General features: G+C 45.2%; 2 protein-coding genes across 2 annotated transcripts; one reads left to right on the top strand and one right to left on the bottom strand.

Annotated features, from left to right (window-relative positions):
- The first annotated feature begins 2,949 nt into the window (after positions 1-2,949).
- On the top strand, positions 2,950-12,876 carry slc23a1 (solute carrier family 23 member 1). The gene is made up of 14 exons (XM_021624210.2): positions 2,950-3,116; positions 3,674-3,829; positions 4,013-4,170; positions 4,267-4,355; positions 4,452-4,519; positions 6,245-6,426; positions 7,728-7,848; positions 8,313-8,469; positions 8,709-8,856; positions 9,039-9,144; positions 9,506-9,635; positions 10,024-10,167; positions 10,382-10,477; positions 11,652-12,876. Exons 1-14 carry the CDS (start codon positions 3,084-3,086, stop codon positions 11,927-11,929), a joined length of 1,866 nt encoding a protein of 621 aa, XP_021479885.1. The 5' UTR covers positions 2,950-3,083; the 3' UTR covers positions 11,930-12,876.
- On the bottom strand, positions 12,232-20,075 carry prob1 (proline-rich basic protein 1). The gene is made up of 3 exons (XM_036937846.1): positions 19,619-20,075; positions 19,380-19,497; positions 12,232-17,143 (listed from the first exon to the last, which is right to left on the bottom strand). Exon 3 carries the CDS (start codon positions 16,431-16,433, stop codon positions 13,500-13,502), a length of 2,934 nt encoding a protein of 977 aa, XP_036793741.1. The 5' UTR covers positions 16,434-17,143; positions 19,380-19,497; positions 19,619-20,075; the 3' UTR covers positions 12,232-13,499.
- Between the last annotated feature and the right edge of the window lie 204 nt (positions 20,076-20,279).

Here is a 20,279-nt window from a genome sequence, read left to right as displayed (position 1 = left end):
AAAGAATGGTACCATCACATCCTCCGAGAGCAACTTCTCCCAACCATCCAGAAACAGTTTGGTGACGAAGAATTCCTTTTACAGCATGATAGAGCACCACCAGCATCGATATTTTGGGTCCATGGCCAGGAAACTCCCCAGACCTTAATCCCATTGAGAACTTGTGGTCAATCCTCAAGAGGCGGTTGGACAAACAAAAACCTACAAATTCTGACAAACTCCACGCATTGATTATGCAAGAATGGGCTGCCATCAGTAAGGATGTGGCCCAGAGTTAATTGACAGCATGCCAGGGCGGATTGGAGGTTTTGAAGAACAAGGGTCAACACTGAAAATATTGACTCTTTGCATCAACTTCATGTAATTGTCAATAAAAGCCTTTGAGAACTTATGAAATGCTTGTAATTATACTTCAGTATTCCATAGTAACATCTGACAAAAATATCTAAAGACACTGAAGCAGCAAACTTTGGAAATTAATATTTGTGTCATTCTCAAAAATGTTGGCCACGACTGTACAACCCTGAGACACAGCTATGCATTTCATCCTCTTAAAATTAGGATATTACTCAAGAAGACACACCCGACCTTGTACATCACACACACTTTCACAAACAGAAACACACATGCACACGTTGCTCATACATGTGTATGGACACACTGGAGTGGCTTGAAACAGGAAGGACTGTCTGGAGGAAGTCAAAGGGGAAGTCTGGAGCAAATCTTTCCAATACGGAGGTCATGACCCTTAATAGAAAATGGAGTCATGTCTCGGTGTGTCGCCCTCTTGTGGTTGGTATGAGTCATGAAAGTTTGTAATAAAAAAATAAAAGTCCATTCATTCATTGTCATGTGGTTATTTTTCAGAATGTATTTTTTTTAAACCCCCCCTCTTCACTCACATACTGGATTTGATACATCACTGTCTTCCTTATAAGATCTCATGTTCAGTGGTGGAAAAAGTACCCAATTGTCATACTTCAGTAAAAGTAAAGATACCTTAAAAGAAAAAGTGAGTAAAAGTGAGTCACCCAGTAAAATACTAAAAAGTGAGTCACCCAGTAAAATACTAAAAAGTGAGTCACCCAGTAAAATACTACATGAGTAAAAGTTAAAAAGCATTTGTTTTTAAATATACTAAAGTATAAAAGTATAATTGTAATTTCAAAAATATACTTAAGTATCAAAAGAAAGTATAAAGCACTTCAAATGTTTTATTTTAAGCAAACCAGATGAGATTTTCTTTTTTTAAAATTATTATTTACAGACAGCCAGGGGCATGCTCCAACACTTGCAAAGGTCCTAATGGATATTTGCAGGTGTGGTGGAGAGAACATTTAGCTATTTTAAAGAAAATGTTCTGCAATTCAACACATTTTGCCCTGTCTCTTGTGTGTTCATGATACCTGAAGGACTCAAAATCAACAGGGTCTCTCTGGGTGTCGAGGCCATAGTCTGTAAAACAAACAGGTAGAGGGCCCAGGGAATGTAATCTGGACATGATAATAACAAGATTTAGATAGCTGGTTATTTACCTAGCTAACATGGGATAGTTGATCAACTGGACATTTCTACCAGGTCTGTCAGTGAATGAAATTGCTAGTGGAAAACTGTCCATGCATTACCACATTTCTAAATTGAACCTTGGGCGTTCCACTATAACAATTATCAACAGCATGTTTGTTAAAAGCCAGATTTTTTACATAACATATATTCATTTATTTACTTTAGTCGAGACCCGCAGTCTGTATTGACCCTGTTCTGGGTCCAGATCCGGACCACAGTCCGTATTGACCCTGTTCTGGGTCCAGATCCGGACCACAGTCCGTATTGACCCTGTTCTGGGTCCAGATCCGGACCACAGTCTGTATTGACCCTGTTCTGGGTCCAGATCCGGACCACAGTCTGTATTGACCCTGTTCTGGGTCCAGATCCGGACCACAGTCCGTATTGACCATGTTCTGGGTCCAGATCCGGACCACAGTCTGTATTGACCATGTTCTGGGTCCAGATCCGGACCACAGTCTGTATTGACCCTGTTCTGGGTCCAGATCCGGACCACAGTCCGTATTGACCCTGTTCTGGGTCCAGATCCGGACCACAGTCTGTATTGACCCTGTTCTGGGTCCAGATCCGGACCACAGTCCGTATTGACCCTGTTCTGGGTCCAGATCCGGACCACAGTCCGTATTGACCCTGTTCTGGGTCCAGATCCGGACCACAGTCCGTATTGACCCTGTTCTGGGTCCAGATCCGGACCACAGTCCGTATTGACCCTGTTCTGGGTCCAGATCCGGACCACAGTCCGTATTGACCATGTTCTGGGTCCAGATCCGGACCACAGTCCGTATTGACCATGTTCTGGGTCCAGATCCGGACCACAGTCTGTATTGACCCTGTTCTGGGTCCAGATCCGGACCACAGTCCGTATTGACCCTGTTCTGGGTCCAGATCCGGACCACAGTCCGTATTGACCCTGTTCTGGGTCCAGATCCGGACCACAGTCCGTATTGACCCTGTTCTGGGTCCGGATCCGGACCACAGTCCGTATTGACCCTGTTCTGGGTCCAGATCCGGACCACAGTCCGTATTGACCCTGTTCTGGGTCCGGATCCGGACCACAGTCCGTATTGACCATGTTCTGGGTCCGGATCCGGACCACTGTCTGCCTATTGAGTATGGCTGGCCTAGATGCTATCACAACCTCTTCCGATAAAATGAAATGCACAATCGGTCACAAATCTAGAACTACAAATGTAACCCTTCCGATGTAGTTCTTTCTGATAGCTATTCTGATTCTAGCCCCACTATCTCTCATTCCAATAAGTGTCTTCTTGAACCCTGGGTCCTTTACCTTTAGGTTTACAGTCTCAGTCTCTTGTTCAGCACCAGTGGGTAAAGTCCGCCTCTGGGGCAGATTATTAACCTGGCTAATCTGGTCCTCTCAACCCCCATACAATGCGCTGTTCCACTCCTGTATAGGGCTGAGGTCACAAGCGTTGAGTTGAGAGAGCACAGAGAAAAGCAGCCTTACCCAATACCCAACAAACCATCACAAGGACCTGACAGCCCAGAGGAAGCAGATGCAGCACACAGAGACACAACCAGACCACAAGGTAAACTCTTCATTTACTACCGTTTCAATACATTGATGAGTTTAGTTGTTAATGTTTGTAAGTGTACATGATCTGGCCTGACAAGATCGTGATTATGGGATGTTCATATGTGATGTGCTATGTTTTTCTATCAAGTGTAAAGTTGAGCTTGTTAAGTTATCCTATTACTTCATTCCCACAGTGTTTCCGTTGACTTTTTTTGGTGAAATGACCCTGTGGGAAAAACTGTTTACTCAGACTACGGTCCTTACCGCCATGATGTCTGACTGACTGACTAACTGAACTGAACTTGTGGAGGATGGTTCTAGCTGAAACAATGCTTTTTCGGGGCATTTGTGGCTATTGACATGGCGCAGACACAATACCTGGTGGACACAAACAATCAAACGTGGAAACACTGAATTGTGTTTTACTTCCAGGGTGTACGAGAGCCTTTGTCATCGATTAGTCCCAGTGGTTGAACACGTGTCTCTGCTTTCAAGATTTGTGTGTGCCAAGTTGCCAACCCAATCCAAAATCCGTTTAGATGTGTGACTGTCTCTGGTCCTCCCTCTCAGAGTGATGTCATCCAGAGTCAGACAGAGGAACAGGAGCAGAATGCTGAGGGGGGGAAACTGGCTGCCGAGCAGCAGAAGCAGCAGCCGGGCTTTGACATGATCTACACCATAGAGGATGTCCCACCGTGGTACCTCTGCATTCTACTGGGCCTCCAGGTGCACAAATACACACACACTCTTTCACACACACCTCATTTTCATGGATGCTTTCATCAGTAGACTCCACCTTTCTCTTGCTCTTTTGTGTGCTCTCGTTTCCCATATCTCTGCCCCCCCCCCCCCCCCCCCCCCCCCCTCTTTCTCGCTCCACGGTGATTAACACTGCGTCTTTGATCACAGCACTACCTGACGTGTTTTAGCGGGACCATCGCTGTGCCCTTCCTGCTAGCGGAGGCCATGTGTGTGGGAAAGGACCAGAACACTGTCAGTCAGCTGGTGGGAACCATCTTCACCTGCGTGGGAATCACCACACTCATTCAAACCACTTTTGGAGTCAGGTGTGTGTGTGTGTGTGCTTGGTTTGTTTGCATGTGTGTACATGCGTATGTCTGCTAATGCTTATCATGCACCTGTGTTTCATCTTCGATTTGTAGGTTACCTCTTTTCCAGGCCAGTGCTTTTGCTTTCCTCATCCCTGCTCAAGCTATCCTAGGGCTGGATAGATGGAAATGTCCCCCTGAAGGTGCGTCCCTCAATCTCAACCTGTGTGAAAAAAATAGGGCCCAGTCACAGACAGAACCTCACTAATGGGCTGTTGTTTCTGTCTGTCTTTCCACAGAGGAGATTTATGGGGACTGGAGTCTTCCTCTGAACACCACCCACATCTGGCACCCAAGGATGAGAGAGGTACTTCCTGCTTCTTTTCAGTGGGCCTCCATCTTGTGGTACATCCTTCTGAACTGTAGCATCTCTCACTTTAATTGACATTATCTGAGACATCATGTAGACATAACTAGGATCAATAGATTTTCCTGGTCAGGTCACATTGGGGACCTCCACATAGGCTGCTGCTACTGTCTATTACTTATTCTGTTGCCTAGTCACTTTACCCCTACCTGTACATAGCTACCTCAATTACCTCATACTCCTGCACATCAACTCGGTCCTGGTACTCCCAGTATATACAGTGCATTCGGAAAGTATTCAGTTCCCTTGACTTTTTCCACATTTTGTTACGTTACAGCCTTGTTCTAAAATTGATCAAATTAAACATTTCTCATCGATCTACACACAATACCCCATAATGACAAGGCAATAACAGGTTTTTAGAAATCTTTGCAAATTTATAAAAAATTAAAAAGCAGAAATACCTTATAAGTATTCAGACCCTTTGCTATGAGATGCAAAATTGAGCTCAGGTGCATCCTGTTTCTATTGATCATCCTTGAGATGTTTCTACAACTTGATTGGAGTCCACCTGTGGTAAATTCAATTGATTGAATATGATGTGGAAAGGCACACAACTATCTATATAAGGTCCCACAGTTGAAATTGCATGTCAGAGCAAAAACCGAGCCATAAGGCAGGATTGTGTCGAGGCACAGATCTGGGGAAGGGTACCAAAAAATGTCTACGGCATTGAAGGTCCCCAAGAACACACTGGCCATCATTCTTAAATGGAAGAAGTTTGGAACCACCAAGACTCTTCCTAGAGCTGACCGCCCGGCCAAACTGAGCAATCGGGAGAGAAGGGCCTTGTTCAGGGAGGTGACCAAGAACCCAATGGTCACTCTGACAGAGCTCCGGAGTTCTTCTGTGGAAATGGGAGAACCTTCCAGAAGGACAACCATCTCTGCAGCTCTCCACCAATCAAAGTACAGAGATATCCTTGATGAAAACCTGCTCTAGAGCACTCAGGATATCAGACTGGGGTGAAGATTTACCTTCAAACAGGACAACAACCCTAAGCACACAGCCAAGACATCGCAGAAGTGGTTTCGGGACAAGTCTCTGGATGTCCTTGAGTGGCCCAGCCAGAGCCCGGACATGAATGAACCCAATCGAACATCTCTGGAGAGACCTGAAAATAGCTGTGTAGCAACGCTCCCCACCCAACCTGACAGAGCTTGAGAGGATCTGCAGAGAAGAATGGGAGAAACTCCCCAAATACAGGTGTGCCAAGCTTGTAGTGTCATACCCAAGAAGACTCAAGGCTGTAATCGCTGTTTTTTGTTGCAAACATTTCAAAAAAGCTGTTTGCTTTGTTGTTATGAGGTATTGTGTGTAGATTGATGAGGTGGAAAAAACAATATGATCCATTTTAGAATAAGGCTGGAACGTAACAAAATGTGGAAAAAGTCAAGGGGTCTGAATACTTTCCGAATGCACTGTAGCCATGTTACTTTTACTCATTATTGTTATTCATTATTCACGGTGTATTTATTCCTTGTGTCACTATTTCTATTTTTTAAATTTAATTTCTTATCTTAACTCTGCGTTATTGGAAAATGACCCGTACGTTAGCATTTCACTGTTAGTCTACACTTGTTGTTTATGAAGCAAGTGACAAATAACATTTGATTTGATTTGACATATCTAATGATAATAACATTCGGTTTCTCTCCCCTGTAGATCCAGGGTGCCATCATAGCATCCAGTGCAGTGGAGGTGGTCATCGGGCTGGTGGGTCTCCCTGGTCTCCTCCTGGACTACATCGGGCCCCTGACCGTCACCCCCACCGTGTCCCTCATCGGCCTGTCTGTCTTCCAGACAGCTGGGGACAGAGCCGGCTCTCACTGGGGCCTCTCAGCACTGTGAGAGCACAATCCATCCTTTGTCTATTGAATCCAGCCCTTCCCTGTAATGAATCCTCTCTGTGGACTCTGCTCATTCCATCTGATCCTCTCCACTCATGCTTACACTTGAGATCCAAATGTTTTCTGAGTTTGATTACTCTCTAGGCCGAGGGCCTGTTTTTCTTACTTCTGTTCCTCGCTTCCATAGTATAAATGGATTACTTTGACTAGGGCTTGAGACTATTTACTGTCTTCAATCCAAGGTCATTGAAGCTATTGAATCTAATCACATACTATTAAGGTAGCCCTTCACACTCGTATCCGTATACGGGTTGAAAATGGCAGATTTGGGCACTGATAAACGCCTGAATTGGAACGCAGTGTCTGTACAGTAACATGCTATACCTGACGTCAGAGCCCTGGCTCTGCGTTTCACAGCTGTGTGGGGGTTTTGACTGACAGACGCTCTGAACTTGAGCACCTTGTGCGACAAGACGTTCCCCCATCACCCCTGCTAATTGGGCAACTTTTGCAAATGTTTTGTTGTCTAAGTGAGGGAACTGCTGTACATTAAGATGAGTCTATGCATTTTTGAAAGATGAGACGTTGAGGATTATAAGAAATACCGCTTGGATGTCATTCAAGCAATCCAAACACTTGTGAGTCCAAATGTGCACTTCACATTTCCAGATCATAAAACTCATGTCATATACAGCACAGTGTCAATGTGTGTATGATCACTGTGCTTGATGTACAGTTCCAAGATTACATGGCGTCATAGCCTGGGTTGTTCTGAACAGATTGAGCCTGTGTTGGTTCATTGTGAAGAGAATATGCCGCAGCACACGCACCTTGAATGCACTCATGACTCCTTTCTGAGCGCGTCAAAATTACGACCGTTTTTCCCCCTGAATTGCCTTGGCAATAAAACAAGTTTTCAAACCATGCCCACCTGACCCAGATGGCCATTTATAATGGACCGTTTTTTGGGATTGCGTCGACAACAACCGGTTGTATGATGGCGGGTATGGATGGTTGTGTTCCAAACGACTGTGCTTGTGTCGGGCGAACTGTTGTGCCCTCACCTTTGCTCTAATACTTTTCCCATCATCTCCAAAGTGTTCCCTTTGAATTGCTACCATGGTTATGCATTTGATTTTCATTTTTCTTCTGTAGGAAACATTTCAATGTAGCCCTGTCCATATAGGCAATTCCCACGAGTGTTTAAAGGGTCCATTGCTTTTCCCCTGTTGCTTTGTCTTTGATTCGGTTATGTTGTCGCTATATCACTGCCTTACTGATCCTCTGCGTCTCCCCAGGTGCATCTTCCTCATCGTGCTATTTGCTCAGTACCTGAGGAACTGGTCCTTCCCTTTCCTCACCTACAACAGGAAGAAAGGCTTCAGCATCACCAGGTTCCAGATCTTTAAGATGTTCCCGGTTAGAACCAAAAAAACACATATTTGTCTCACAGGGGATGTTAAAAGGTCCTCCGATCCATGCTAATCAGATGTTCTCATGTGAGGCATGAACTGATGTTCATCAAATACACCAAGCTAATCATTCACAGCACTTACCATGCCACTCCAATCTTGAGAGGTATAATAAAGTCTCATCTTAGGCAGACTTTATTGCATTTTCCTCTGTGTTACTGCCTTAATCAGTGCTGCCAGCCAGGTCATGGGGACATTGTCAAGGCCAGGCTATATAAATGACTCACTGTGATAGATAGACACAGACCACAGGGGTAATTTCACCATTACATTAATGCAAAGTATTAGCTTCCTGATGAAAAGGGCTGTAAGAATGGGCAAAGAATAGGCCTACGTAATAAGCTCTATGATTACGCTGTATGATATGTCATGTTGTTCCCCTTCTCTGTGTGTCTGTGGTGCTGGGTTTAGATTATCATGGCCATCATGTTGGTGTGGCTGCTGTGTTACATCCTGACCCTGACCGACGTGCTGCCCAGTGACCCCAGCAAGTACGGACAGAAGGCACGCACCGATGCGCGCGGTGACATCATGACCCTCTCCCCCTGGTTCCGCTTCCCCTACCCCTGTAAGAGGCCAGCCTTACAGCCATTGTCTCTCACACTGGGGCAGTTTGGACACCTGAGCTAGAGCAAGGGTCAAGTTAAGAAAGTGGATGACACTGGCCATTTATGATCACCTTTAGAATGACCTTATATACCATTTTCAATGGTTGAAATGATCTAAGTTGTCATCCATTGCCATTGCCTCTTGTCTTGCTGCATAGGGGAATAATTCCGACTTGTGGTGTTTGTGTGTCCCTGAAAGGTCAGTGGGGGTTGCCCACGGTGACCATCGCCGGAGTGCTGGGCATGTTCAGTGCCACACTAGCTGGCATTATAGAGTCTATCGGGGACTATTATGCCTGTGCTCGCCTCTCAGGGGCACCTCCGCCACCTGTCCATGCCATCAACAGGTGAGCATCAGTCTCTTACGCCACAGTTTAGATTTCTAACCTGGACCGAAGGCTCTGACATAAACCCATGTTCTAGATAGTCGTCTATGGTCAAGCATCAGTACTCTATTCTCTGTGTGGATGTATGTATGTATGTGTCTGCATCCTTCATTATCCTTCGTGTCTTGTCTTTCCCATACTAGGGGTATTTTCACAGAGGGGGTGTGCTGTATTATAGCAGGACTGCTGGGTACAGGAAATGGCTCCACCTCCTCCAGTCCCAACATTGGAGTTCTGGGAATCACTAAGGTTAGTAAGCTTAGCCCATCCCCAGTTTTTCAGACATGCTGTCTTTAATCTATTTACTTAAAACACATGAGTGTACATATGGAATCTCAGATGTTGTACTTATGTCTTGTTCAAGTTGGAATCAGCAATAATATCGGTTTGAAACGGATAAACGCTTATCAACACGGTCTCTAGTGCAAGCCCTTTGCCGCAATGGAAATCAATTGTTATTATTTCCACATAATTATTGACTAAGGGTCTACTCATCTTTACATATACTGGTATGTTACTCTGGTGTGGATTAATAATCAATGAACTGCAACTGATACTAGAGGTTGCACAGTTCACATTGAGCCACGTTGTACTATGTCCCTAAACACAGGTGGGCAGCAGGAGAGTGGTGCAATATGGTGCAGCCATAATGTTCCTGTTAGGAACAGTGGGGAAATTCACTGCCCTCTTCGCATCTCTGCCTGACCCCATTCTAGGTGGCATGTTCTGCACCTTGTTCGGTGAGTCATTGGGAGAGTCTCAATTGCATACTCCTCGAGTCCTCTCCCCTCGCGCTCTTCTCAAAACCCATTGGAGGAGAAGGTCAGAGGGGAGTGACCTCTGTGTTTCTTATCCAATGGGTTTTGAGAAGGATGCGAGGAGAGAGGAAGCAAGGAGTAAGCATTTGAGATTATCCCACTGTGTTCTGTGACTTCCAAATACAGATTCCATACACAGCATCATCTCAGTGTCAGCCACCAGGGGGGGTAGTATGATCACAAAAAACTCACTATTTCAGAAGGGGGATCATATTATGTTTGTAGCTAGAAACACGGATAACCGTTTAAAAATATGACAATTAATAACCTTTTCCACACCTCTGTTGTTTGTGTTGTCTATGCCCTGCAGGTATGATCACGGCTGTGGGCTTGTCCAACCTGCAGAGCGTAGACCTCAACTCCTCTAGGAATCTCTTTGTCCTCGGCTTCTCCATGTTCTTCGGTCTCATGCTGCCCAGCTACCTAGACTTGCACCCTGGCTGCATCAAAACAGGTGGGCTGCACATTTAAAAGGCCTTTATTGATAAGAAAAGGCATTGTCATCATCTGCTGAGGAAGTGTAGGAGTGGCTGTAGGAAGTTCAGAGTATGTGTACAGTTAGACTGGTATGCAGATTTAGTACGGTTTTGCTGCTGGATATTATGTTGGATGCTATGAATAATGATTAAGGATCATTCATTTGGTGGTACATGTTTCATTGCCCTCAGGAGTTGCAGAGGTGGATCAAATCCTCACAGTGCTCCTAACCACTGAGATGTTTGTTGGAGGCTTCCTGGCGTTTGCTCTGGATAACACCATCCCAGGTATGCCTGCTCTGTAAGAGTGCAACACCTCATCTCGTTAACAGATGTCAAACGCACAGCACCGCCTAGCCACCTCATCACACACGGATCGGAGGGACCCGTTGCTTTGTGTTTGTTGACAGTATGTGTCACCACCATGTCACTTTGGGACACGCCAATCCTTCAAACGGTTGCCTGTAACTACCCATGTTTGTTGATCAAATCAAATTGCATTTGTCACATGTGCCGAATACAACAGGTGTTGTAGACCTTACAGTGAAATGCTTACTTACAAGCCCTTAACCAACAATGCAGTCTTAAGAAAATACCCCCCCCCCCCCCCCCCCATAAAAGTAAGAGATAAGAATAACAAATAATTCAAGAGCAGCAGTAAAATAACAATAGCGAGGCTATATACAGGGGGTACCGGTACAGAGTCAATGTGCGGGGGCACTGGTGTCGAGGTAATTGAGGTAAAATGTACATGTAGGTAGAGTTATTAAAGTGACTATGCATAGGGGGGAACCGATTAGTCAAGGTAATTGACTTATGCATAGATAATGACAGAGAGTAGCAGCAGCGTAGAAAAAGGGGGGGGGGGGGGGGGGCAATGCAAATAGTCTGGGTAGCCATTTGATTAGCTGTTCAGGAGTCTTATGGCTTGGGGGTAGAAGCTGTTTAGAAGCCTCTTGGACCTAAACTTGGCGCTCCGGTTCCGCTTCCCGTGCTGTAGCAGAGAGAACAGTCTATGACAAGGGTGGCTGGAGTATTTGACCATTTTTAGGGCCTTCCCCTGACACCGCCTAGTATAGAGGTCCTGGATGTCCCCGGTGATGTACAGGGCCGTACGCTCTACCCTTTGTAGTGCCTTGCGGTCGGAGGCCGAGCAATTGCCATACCAGTCAGTGATGCAACCTGTCAGGATGCTCTCAATGGTGCAGCTGTAAAACCTTTTGAGGATCTGAGGACCCATGCCAAATCTTTTCAGTCTCCTGATGGTGAATAGGTTTTGTCGTGCCCTCTTCATGACTGTCACACCATGATTGGTGTGCTTGGACCATGTTAGTTTGTTGGTGATGTGGACGCCAAGGAACTTGAAGCTCTCAATCTGCTCCACTACAGCCCCGCCGATGAGATGTGTCATTGTGGGTGTGTGTGTTTTGTGCATGTATACTTGTGTGTGTGGTCCAAACAGGCACAAGGAAGGAGAGAGGGCTGTTGGACTGGAAGGCTGATGAGGGCAGTGTGGGAAGCTCCGCGAACATACATACTACTTATGACTTTCCCATTGGAATGAGCTGCGTTAGGAAGATCAGCTGCCTGCGCTATCTCCCCATCTGCCCCAGCTTCCAAGGCTTCAGGCAGCGCAGACGGAAGGACAGCATGCAGGAAAACAACGAGGATGAATTAAGAGAGAGGACTGAGAGTGTACGCATGGACACAACAATTACCTTGGCCTGCACCAAAGTATAGTAAAAGTTCAATGATTAATATTTTAGATTGTTTTTATACTGAGGTGTGATTTTCACAGCTATTTATTGTTTTGGACACTTACAAATGCACGATGTTGCAATGTTGTGACTGGAATATGATTTACTAGAGCACGTAACTCACCATTTATCTTGGAGGTTTGGTCTACCATCTCTTTTCTTACTCACCACCACGTTTTTATAGCATCTATTATTGGTCTACGCTGAAGAACACAGAGCCATATATTCAGACACATACTGACCGTATGCTTGTATATAGGCTGTACTGAAGAAGCAGAAACAACATTAGCAGTGTTTTTTTGTATTTTATTAAGTCTTTCTTGTGTACAAAATGAACAAGTAATGATAGTGTCTCTCTCTTCTAATGATCTGAACTCAATCGGAGGTCAAGCAAAACAGTTATGATATAAAATTAAAGTGTAATATATTAAAACATTCCTATTTTTTGACTACGTTAAATGTTTGTTTACATTATTAAGTGTTACAATAAAATGTTAAAACCAGATTAGTGAGAGGAGAGCCGTCGATGAACATATTTACAACCTGGCCAAAAAGTGCTGTAAGAAAGAAAACCCACATGCTTCTAAGTCAAGTCAACATGGTAATTGTACTGTATTAGCTGAGAGAGACTGAACAACAACACTGCACAGATTGGAAGAAAAAAAGTGCAGGCCAAGAGGCTAGGGTCTATTGATCTATCAAGGAAGTACAGGATCAGAGTTTTTATGGCTGTTCAGTATTGATTTCACTGTGACATGATGAATTGAATTTCCCATCCATATTACACCTTGTCTGCCAGGGCCTCTGTCAATAGTGGCCATTGCAGTCTGCCCCTGGTGATGCGTTTTTAATCTGACGACAGCTGCCCTCTCGGCTTGTTCAGGCCACTCTCCTCAAGTAAACAAGGGTGAGATGTAAAAGACAACAAAAGCTTACAAAATAATCCACTCAGTGTAAAAAAAGAAAAATAGCACCCACTCAAATCTTAATTTCTCCTTTGAAAATTGCAAAAGAAAACCTGTGTTTTAAGAAAGTGTTGTTTTATCTATATTACACAACTAGACATGGCAAACATCATCACAAAAAAAACGGTTTATGTTAGAAAATGAGATGACATGCCATTTTAGTTACAGTAAAAGATCATCAAGCATCTGCCCAGAAAGACACAGTTTCAATAGGGAGAGAAGAGGAGGGTTCAGAGAACCACAGGTAAATACACTGTATGCATTTTCGTTATGGAAAACATTGCATACCTTAGCAGCCCTCTGCTCCCCCACACAAATTTCTGACAACGTGAAGTCCCGGGAGTCATCATCTTTACGGGTATTGTGTCAGGAATTTTCGGATTCAGGTGAATCCGAGATGAGACACTGATTTTCGTCACTATTACTGATACCCAAGTTTTACTCAACCTGACAGTATGTAAGACACTCTGATCCATCTCTGGGTAGCCTTGTGCAGCTTACCCTCAGTCCTTACCCCCTGGACAGTGCAGTGTACAGTCCTGTCGTAGTGTTAAGTGTTCTGCTGTTGCAGTCCGGTAGGCAGCAGTCTTACAGCCAGGTGTGAGGCTTCTCCTGTGGATGAGCCTGAACAGAGAAGCACTTGGGAGGGTACATGGCTGGGAATTGCAGTGAGTGGTAGGGCATGGCACACGCTGGTGGCAGGACTGCTGTAGGCACTCTCTGCTGTGGCAGCAGCACTTCCACATACTGGCAGGTCTCTGGATCAAACAGCATCTTGCGCTGAGGTGGAAGTTGGGGAACGTCGATGTAGAAACATCTCCCCGTCTCCGGGTCCATCAGCATGTGTCGGGGTCCCTGTCCGTAAACCTGACCTCCAGCTATCTCAGGATATGCTAAGCCTGCACTGCCCTGCCTGTACTCTGTGCTGAACGGGGCCATGAAACCCTGTGTGCTGCACAGGTACTGCTGTTTTTGTGTGTCTGGGGAGGGCATTTTGTTTTCTCCATTCCCTGCTGGCTGTGGCGGTGAGAATTCTTCTCCCCTCAGCAGTTGGACTGGCTGGTTTTGAGGGGGAGGCTGCATCAGGACAGGGGCCTGTATGAAAGTCATCTTTCCAACGTGGGTTTGAATTGTCTGGTAGTTCATGGGGTTTGGTGTATGGAAGAAGGGAGACATCAGTGGCTGTGGAGTCCCAGTGGTGTTGAGCTGTACACAGGCAGGGGAAGGTGTGCAAGTGAGTGTAGTTTGACCCTGGGATCTGGGAGGAGGGCCCTGGTTTTGGCTGCTATCCTTGGCACTGGAACACGTTGTAACTGAGGGCTGATACTGTTCTGGCTGGTACACGTGTGCTGCTGATGAGTAATATGCTGGAACTAAAGTAAAACTATTTGTGGCAGTTGCTTGTGGGGATTTCTGTTTCTCATTGGTGGTGCCTGTTCTTTCACACCATTGCTGATTAGACTTACTGGGGGTCTCCACTGAAGACCAGGTCTGCCGAAGCATCTCTTTTGAACTTGCATTGGCATTACTACTCAGGTTATCAGACTGGTTGATATTGGGTCGGCTGCCTCTTTTCTCAATAGATTTTGCAAGGCTTTGGGGTGTGATATTTGGAAATCCAGTGTTAGGAATTCTGTCTTGTGATTCATGGAGAGCTGTGGCTTTGGTTACATATCCCTTGGGGGTGGTGTAAAGTGAAGCTGTATCCACGACCTTCAGAGGTGCCGATGGGAACACTTTCTTCACTAATAGCTTTTCATTAGGCCCGGGTGCTCTGACCCCGCAGGTCTCTCTGTGGCTGACCTGGTCATACACAGACTGCTGATAGAAGGACAGGAGACTGTCCTCTTTTCCCAAAATGGTGTCCGATGCGTTTTTGAAAGACAGGTTGTAGGTATTTTTCACCAGCCTCCTCACATCCCTCACCACATGTACTGGGGCCTTGGCTTTAAATATCTCCTGTGTCCCCATGTTCCCAGACTGTCCCACAAACTTGACTTCTCCCCTGTCCCCCGTCTCTATCGCCTTTCCTGATACACCTTCAGGAATTAGTGGCTGCTGACTGACTTGACTGCCCCAGAGTGTATCAGTCCTCTGTAGCCCCTTAGGCAGGGGGTTCTGTTGTTTATGGACCCCTTGCCCCCTGTTGCATTCCTCTGGTGTGTTTTTCACCGGAGCCTGTTTGCCTCCAGATCTGCTTGAACCAGCACATGTGCTCCGCGTTTTGCCCTTTGCTGAGTCACAAGATAGTCTGTCCCCTGGGCTCCGGTTAGCGTACGGCAGAGCCCCATCCCTGGGGTTTTGCCTTTCTATTTCCTCACTTTCCAGAGTGGAGGCTATTTCAGCCCTCTTAGTGCTGGTGCTCTGAAACTCAGACCCTCCAAAGCTGCTCACGAGTGAAACAGAGTTCTGTTTGTAAAGCGACTTTTGGTGTGTTTTAGCGCTCGCAACCTGATGGTATTGGATAGAGTGACTCTGTCTATGTGAATCAACAGAGCCCATATCAGTTGTGTTGATCTCTTTGGCTGCCAGAGGGCTCTGGTGACAGTTCTTACCGTTATTCTGGACCTCCAGAGGTGCGAAGGCTCCTTCGTTCACTTCAGTTTTGTTTTGTAGATTCAGCTCACACTGCATCTTCTTCGACAGGACACTCTTGATGATACAGGAGGCCATTTTGGTTTTTGTGGAGGTCTCGTCCAGGGACATCGACTTCTGGAGCCTCTGTTTTCGCTCGGCCTGAGCTGTCCTGTTCTCCGACTCCATCCCATGTGACTCCTGGTGGAAAGTTGCTGGGGTGCTGTGCTGACGCATGAACACGTCCCTGCGGTGGCAGGCTGTACTGGGTGTACATTGGGCTTCATTTGTCACCTCTCCCTTATCACTGTCTTGTGATTCCGCCGTGTTACGTCTCTTCAGTTGGATTTGCCTCTTGGGAACAGTTTTTGTTCCCCCCCTGTACACCTCACCCTGGTTTTCCATAGCCACATCAATGCATTCGAAGCTGCCAGTTTCTGAGCATGCTGTTGTGCTTTGGATGTTAGCTGAGACAACCGAGGACTGCTGGAGGGAGATATCATCTTCTGACCAATCGCTGACTGGAGACGGCTGGGTCAAGGACCTACAGCTGGAGTTGTAGACATCCAAATAGTCTGCCTGGGGGCAGTAGTGTTTGCTGAAGGCCAGGTCTCTGTCTGCCTTATAGAACTTGGTGGACATGGTGGATGGCTCACCGCTGTGTTGTAGAACCCCTTGGAGCCGCCAGGTGCTTCTACAGCGTTTCTGAGGGAGCAGACTGAATCTCCAGGTGTCTTGATGGCTGTCCGTTGGCAAGCTCTGGGATCCGGGAGGTCTCTGCCGTTGGTGTTGCTGCCCGGTTGCGAGGGAACACTCTGAATAACAACACGCCGGGATTCCTGACTGCAGCTCGCCGACTGTGAGTGTCGAGATGCAGCTTGCAGGCGCTTTTCTATTCCTGGCTCTGAGTGACAGCTCAGTCTGCTCCTCTCTATTGCTGGCCCCCATGCAGTCCAGCCCCAGCCCCTCCCCCTCATCCTCCTGACCACCGTCAGGGGGGGGGGGGGGGGGCTGCTAAGGAGTTTACTTTCAGTACCACAGATACTGGGACCCTTTTCCTGCTTTCTACCATATGTTGTGGAATCCTCATTTGGCTTTCTGCCCAAGTGTTCTCGTCCCCTGTCCTGGTTGTATTGGTTTACTTTTGGTCTGATCAAAATAGTCTTGGAGGTGAATCTGGGTTGAGAGGATCAGAGCCCCTCATTGGTGTCAGTATCAGGGAGGGCCCCAGCGACAGTGCCCCTTAAGGTATCCCAGAAGTTTTATCTGATGTTTCACCTGACCCGTCTGTGCTCTCTCCCTCCTCTGTCAGGTTGGTTATACAGGGCTCAGGCAGTAGAGCAGCATCACTAACTTGAGATAAAGGGGGTGTTAACGGGGCTGAGACTAGAGGTTGGGGCTCAGGACACGGTTTGTCATTTGGTTCTTCCACCTCGCCAAAATCACTTAGTGAACATAGGGCAGCGCAGTAGGAACTCGTCGAATTGCTGACGTCATCAGTTGGCGCCAATGTCCTTGTCCTCCTCCTCCTCGTCAATGATATCACATGGAGAGGTTATTCTGACATCTCTCTACTGCCACAGTGCTCTATTTTAAATGCGGTGTAGGATGCTGTCTTACTTTCTAAGTCACACTTAATAGTTCTTCAGGGTTCAAGGCTTGATTCAGTCAACGTAAATCAGAATTACAGAAAGAAAAAACATTATTATTCAAATTTTAAATGTTGATGGCTTTGAATGAGATGAAATTACATCCTAACATGCAACTACACAGTTTTTAATCAAGTTTTGTTTATGGGCAATTCAATGCTAACAGAGTGATGCTGAGACTAAGATTTTTCAAATGTATGTCAAACAAAAACCAATAATTGCAAAGTTAAACCACACAAGTGTATGCACAAGGACTACTTTTAACCATTTCTAAATTTTTTTTTTTACAAAAACACCTTTACTTGAAGAACAGTGCAAGAACAGTTGGTAACAACAATTTTGTAAGTAGTTCTTGTGAATGTCAGTATATACAGTGCCAGTCAAAAGTTTGGACACACCAACTCATTCAAGGGTTTTTCTTCATTTTTACTATTTTCTACATTGTAGAATAATAGTGAAGACATCACAACTATGAAATAACACATATGGAATCATGTAACAACCACAAAAGTGTTAAACAAATCAAATTATATAAATTCAAAGTAGCCACCCTTTTCCTTGATGACAGCTTTGCACACTCTTGGCGTTCTCTCAATCAGCTTCATGAGGTAGTCACCTGGAATGCATTTCATTTAACAGGTGTGCCTTGTTAATTTGTGGAATTTCTTTCTTTCTTAATGCGTTTGAGCCAATCAGTTGTGTTGTGACAAGGTTGGGGTGGTATACAGAAGATAGCCTTATTTGATAAAAGACCAAGTCCATATTATGGCAAGAACAGCTCAAATAAGTGAAGAGAAACGACAGTCATTCATTACTTTAAGACATAAAGGTCAGTCAATGCGGAAAATTTCAAGAACCTTTTAAGTTTCTTCAAGTGCAGTTGCAAAAACCATAAAGCGCTATGATGAAACTGGCTCTTATGAGGACCGCCACAGGAAAAGAAGACCCAGAGTTATCTCTGCTGCAGAGGATAAGTTCATTAGAGTTACAGCCTCAAATAAATGCTGTTCAGAGGAGACTGCGTGAATCAGGTCTTCATGGTCAAATTGCTCCAAAGAAACCACTACTAAAGGACACCATTAAGAAGAAGAGACTTGCTTGGGCCAAGAAACACAAGCAATGGATGAGTCCAAATTTGAGATGTTTGGTTCCAACCGCCGTGTCTTTGTGAGACGCAGAGTAGGTGAACGGATGATCTCTGCATATGTGGTTCCCACCGTGAAACATGGAGGAGGAGGTGTGATGGTGTGGGAATGCTTTGCTGGTGACACTGTCAGTGATTTATTTAGAATTCAAGGCACACTTAACAAGCATGGCTACCACAGCATTCTGTAGGGATACGCCATCCCATCTGGTTTGTGCTTAGTGGGACTATAATTTGTTTTTCAACAGGACAATGACCCAAAACACACCCCCAGGCTGCGTAAGGGTTATTTGACCAGGAAGGAGAGTGATGGAGTGCTGCATCAAATGACCTGGCCTCCACAATCACCCGACCTCTACCTAATTGAGATGGTTTAGGATGAGTTGGACCGCAGAGTCAAGGACAGGCAGCCAACAAGTGCTTAGCATATGTGGGGATTCCTTCAAGACTTCTGGAAAAGCATTCCTCATGAAGGTGGTTGAGAGAATGCCAAAAGTGTGCAAAGCTGTCATCAAGGCAAAGGGTGGCTACTTTGAAGAATCTCAAATATATTTTGATTTGTTTAACACTTTTTTGGTTACTACATGATTCCATGTGTTATTTCATAGTTTTGATGTCTTCCTTATTATTCTACAATGTAGAAAATAGTAAAAATAAAGAAAAACCCTTGAATGAGTAGGGGTGTCCAAACTTTTGACTGGAACTGTGGTTGTATGGTTTGTTTAACTTTGCAATCATTGGTTTTTGTTTGACATACATTTTAAATAGAAAAATCTGAGTCTCAGCATCACTCTATCACTGCCTAATTTCCCTTATCTTACTTTCCTAATCTATTTTTTTTTTCTAAATGTAAAAGTATCAAATAAAATCTGGGTATTTTAATAGTAAATGTATATTATCTACATTATCTTTGAAACCTCTATCAGGGTTGTGACATTTTGTGAAAATGCAGTTATTAGGTGAGAATCTGAAGGTATCTGATCTGACCTGTAGGAATTCTCCAGTTGAACGTGTGTTTGTAGAAGATAGTGCTTGTTGAAAGTGTCTGCAAAAGTGAGACCATCTGACACTTCCATTAAGACGTCTATGATCTACAGTTACCTTCATGTGTACTAGAAGGAGGCCCCCCTCATGTCATGTCAGTCTGAGCCCTCTGACCAGATCCTAAAACTCTTCACACATCAACCACCACTCCAGTCAAATCCTCCTCCAACAAAACCTGAAACAAAAGAACCATACGCCTTTAAATGTCAAGAGATCTCAAATGTAACAAAAATAGAAAGACACAAACAAATCACCAGGCCAACCAAAATAAATGGATGACTGGATGACTGTCTGACCTTCTTTTCTCTCCTCCTGAGGTTTGGCCTGGGGCTATGTGGTCCAGGCCCAGTGGGAGCTGAAACGACGGCGTGGCAGTTAGCTCTCGCAGCAGGTGCTGGTTGGGTTGTACTGGAGCTGAGCATACCACTGGAATCCACCTAGCATGGCCAGCGTACTCACAGTCACAGGGCTGGCTATAAATAGCCCCTGCAGCCCCATAACACTATCATCAGTGAGATAGGCCTGGGGTTCTGTGGGTGCGTTGCGCGGGGAAGTGCTGGGCCACTAAATGGCTCCTGTACATTGAATCTGTGTTATTTGACGGTAGGGATACTGTAGGTATAGGAGGAACCTACACGTTTCCTTAGTAGGGTCGTTCCACAAAATGAGTTCCTTTTGCATCTGATATTTTAAGTAGAACTTGTTCACCAATATTGAATTTGAAAAAGCTGTTATATTAAATGTACTTCCCATTTATACAGATCACATGGGGAGGGGGGGTCAGGTACTAAGTTGTAAATATAGAAAAAAGGAGTTGCCTGGTAATGTGTATGTATCTTTCAAATCTTGGAATGTTCTCAAACCATTACTGTCCATGATATCGGCAAGGGTAGCGATTCCACATTTGGACCGTCATTGTAAATAAGAATTTGTTCTTAACTGACTTGCCTAGTTAAA

Source organism: Oncorhynchus mykiss, chromosome 12, assembly GCF_013265735.2.
Source record: "Oncorhynchus mykiss isolate Arlee chromosome 12, USDA_OmykA_1.1, whole genome shotgun sequence".
NCBI lineage: Eukaryota > Metazoa > Chordata > Actinopteri > Salmoniformes > Salmonidae > Oncorhynchus > Oncorhynchus mykiss.
This window is presented reverse-complemented; position numbering and strand designations above follow the sequence as displayed.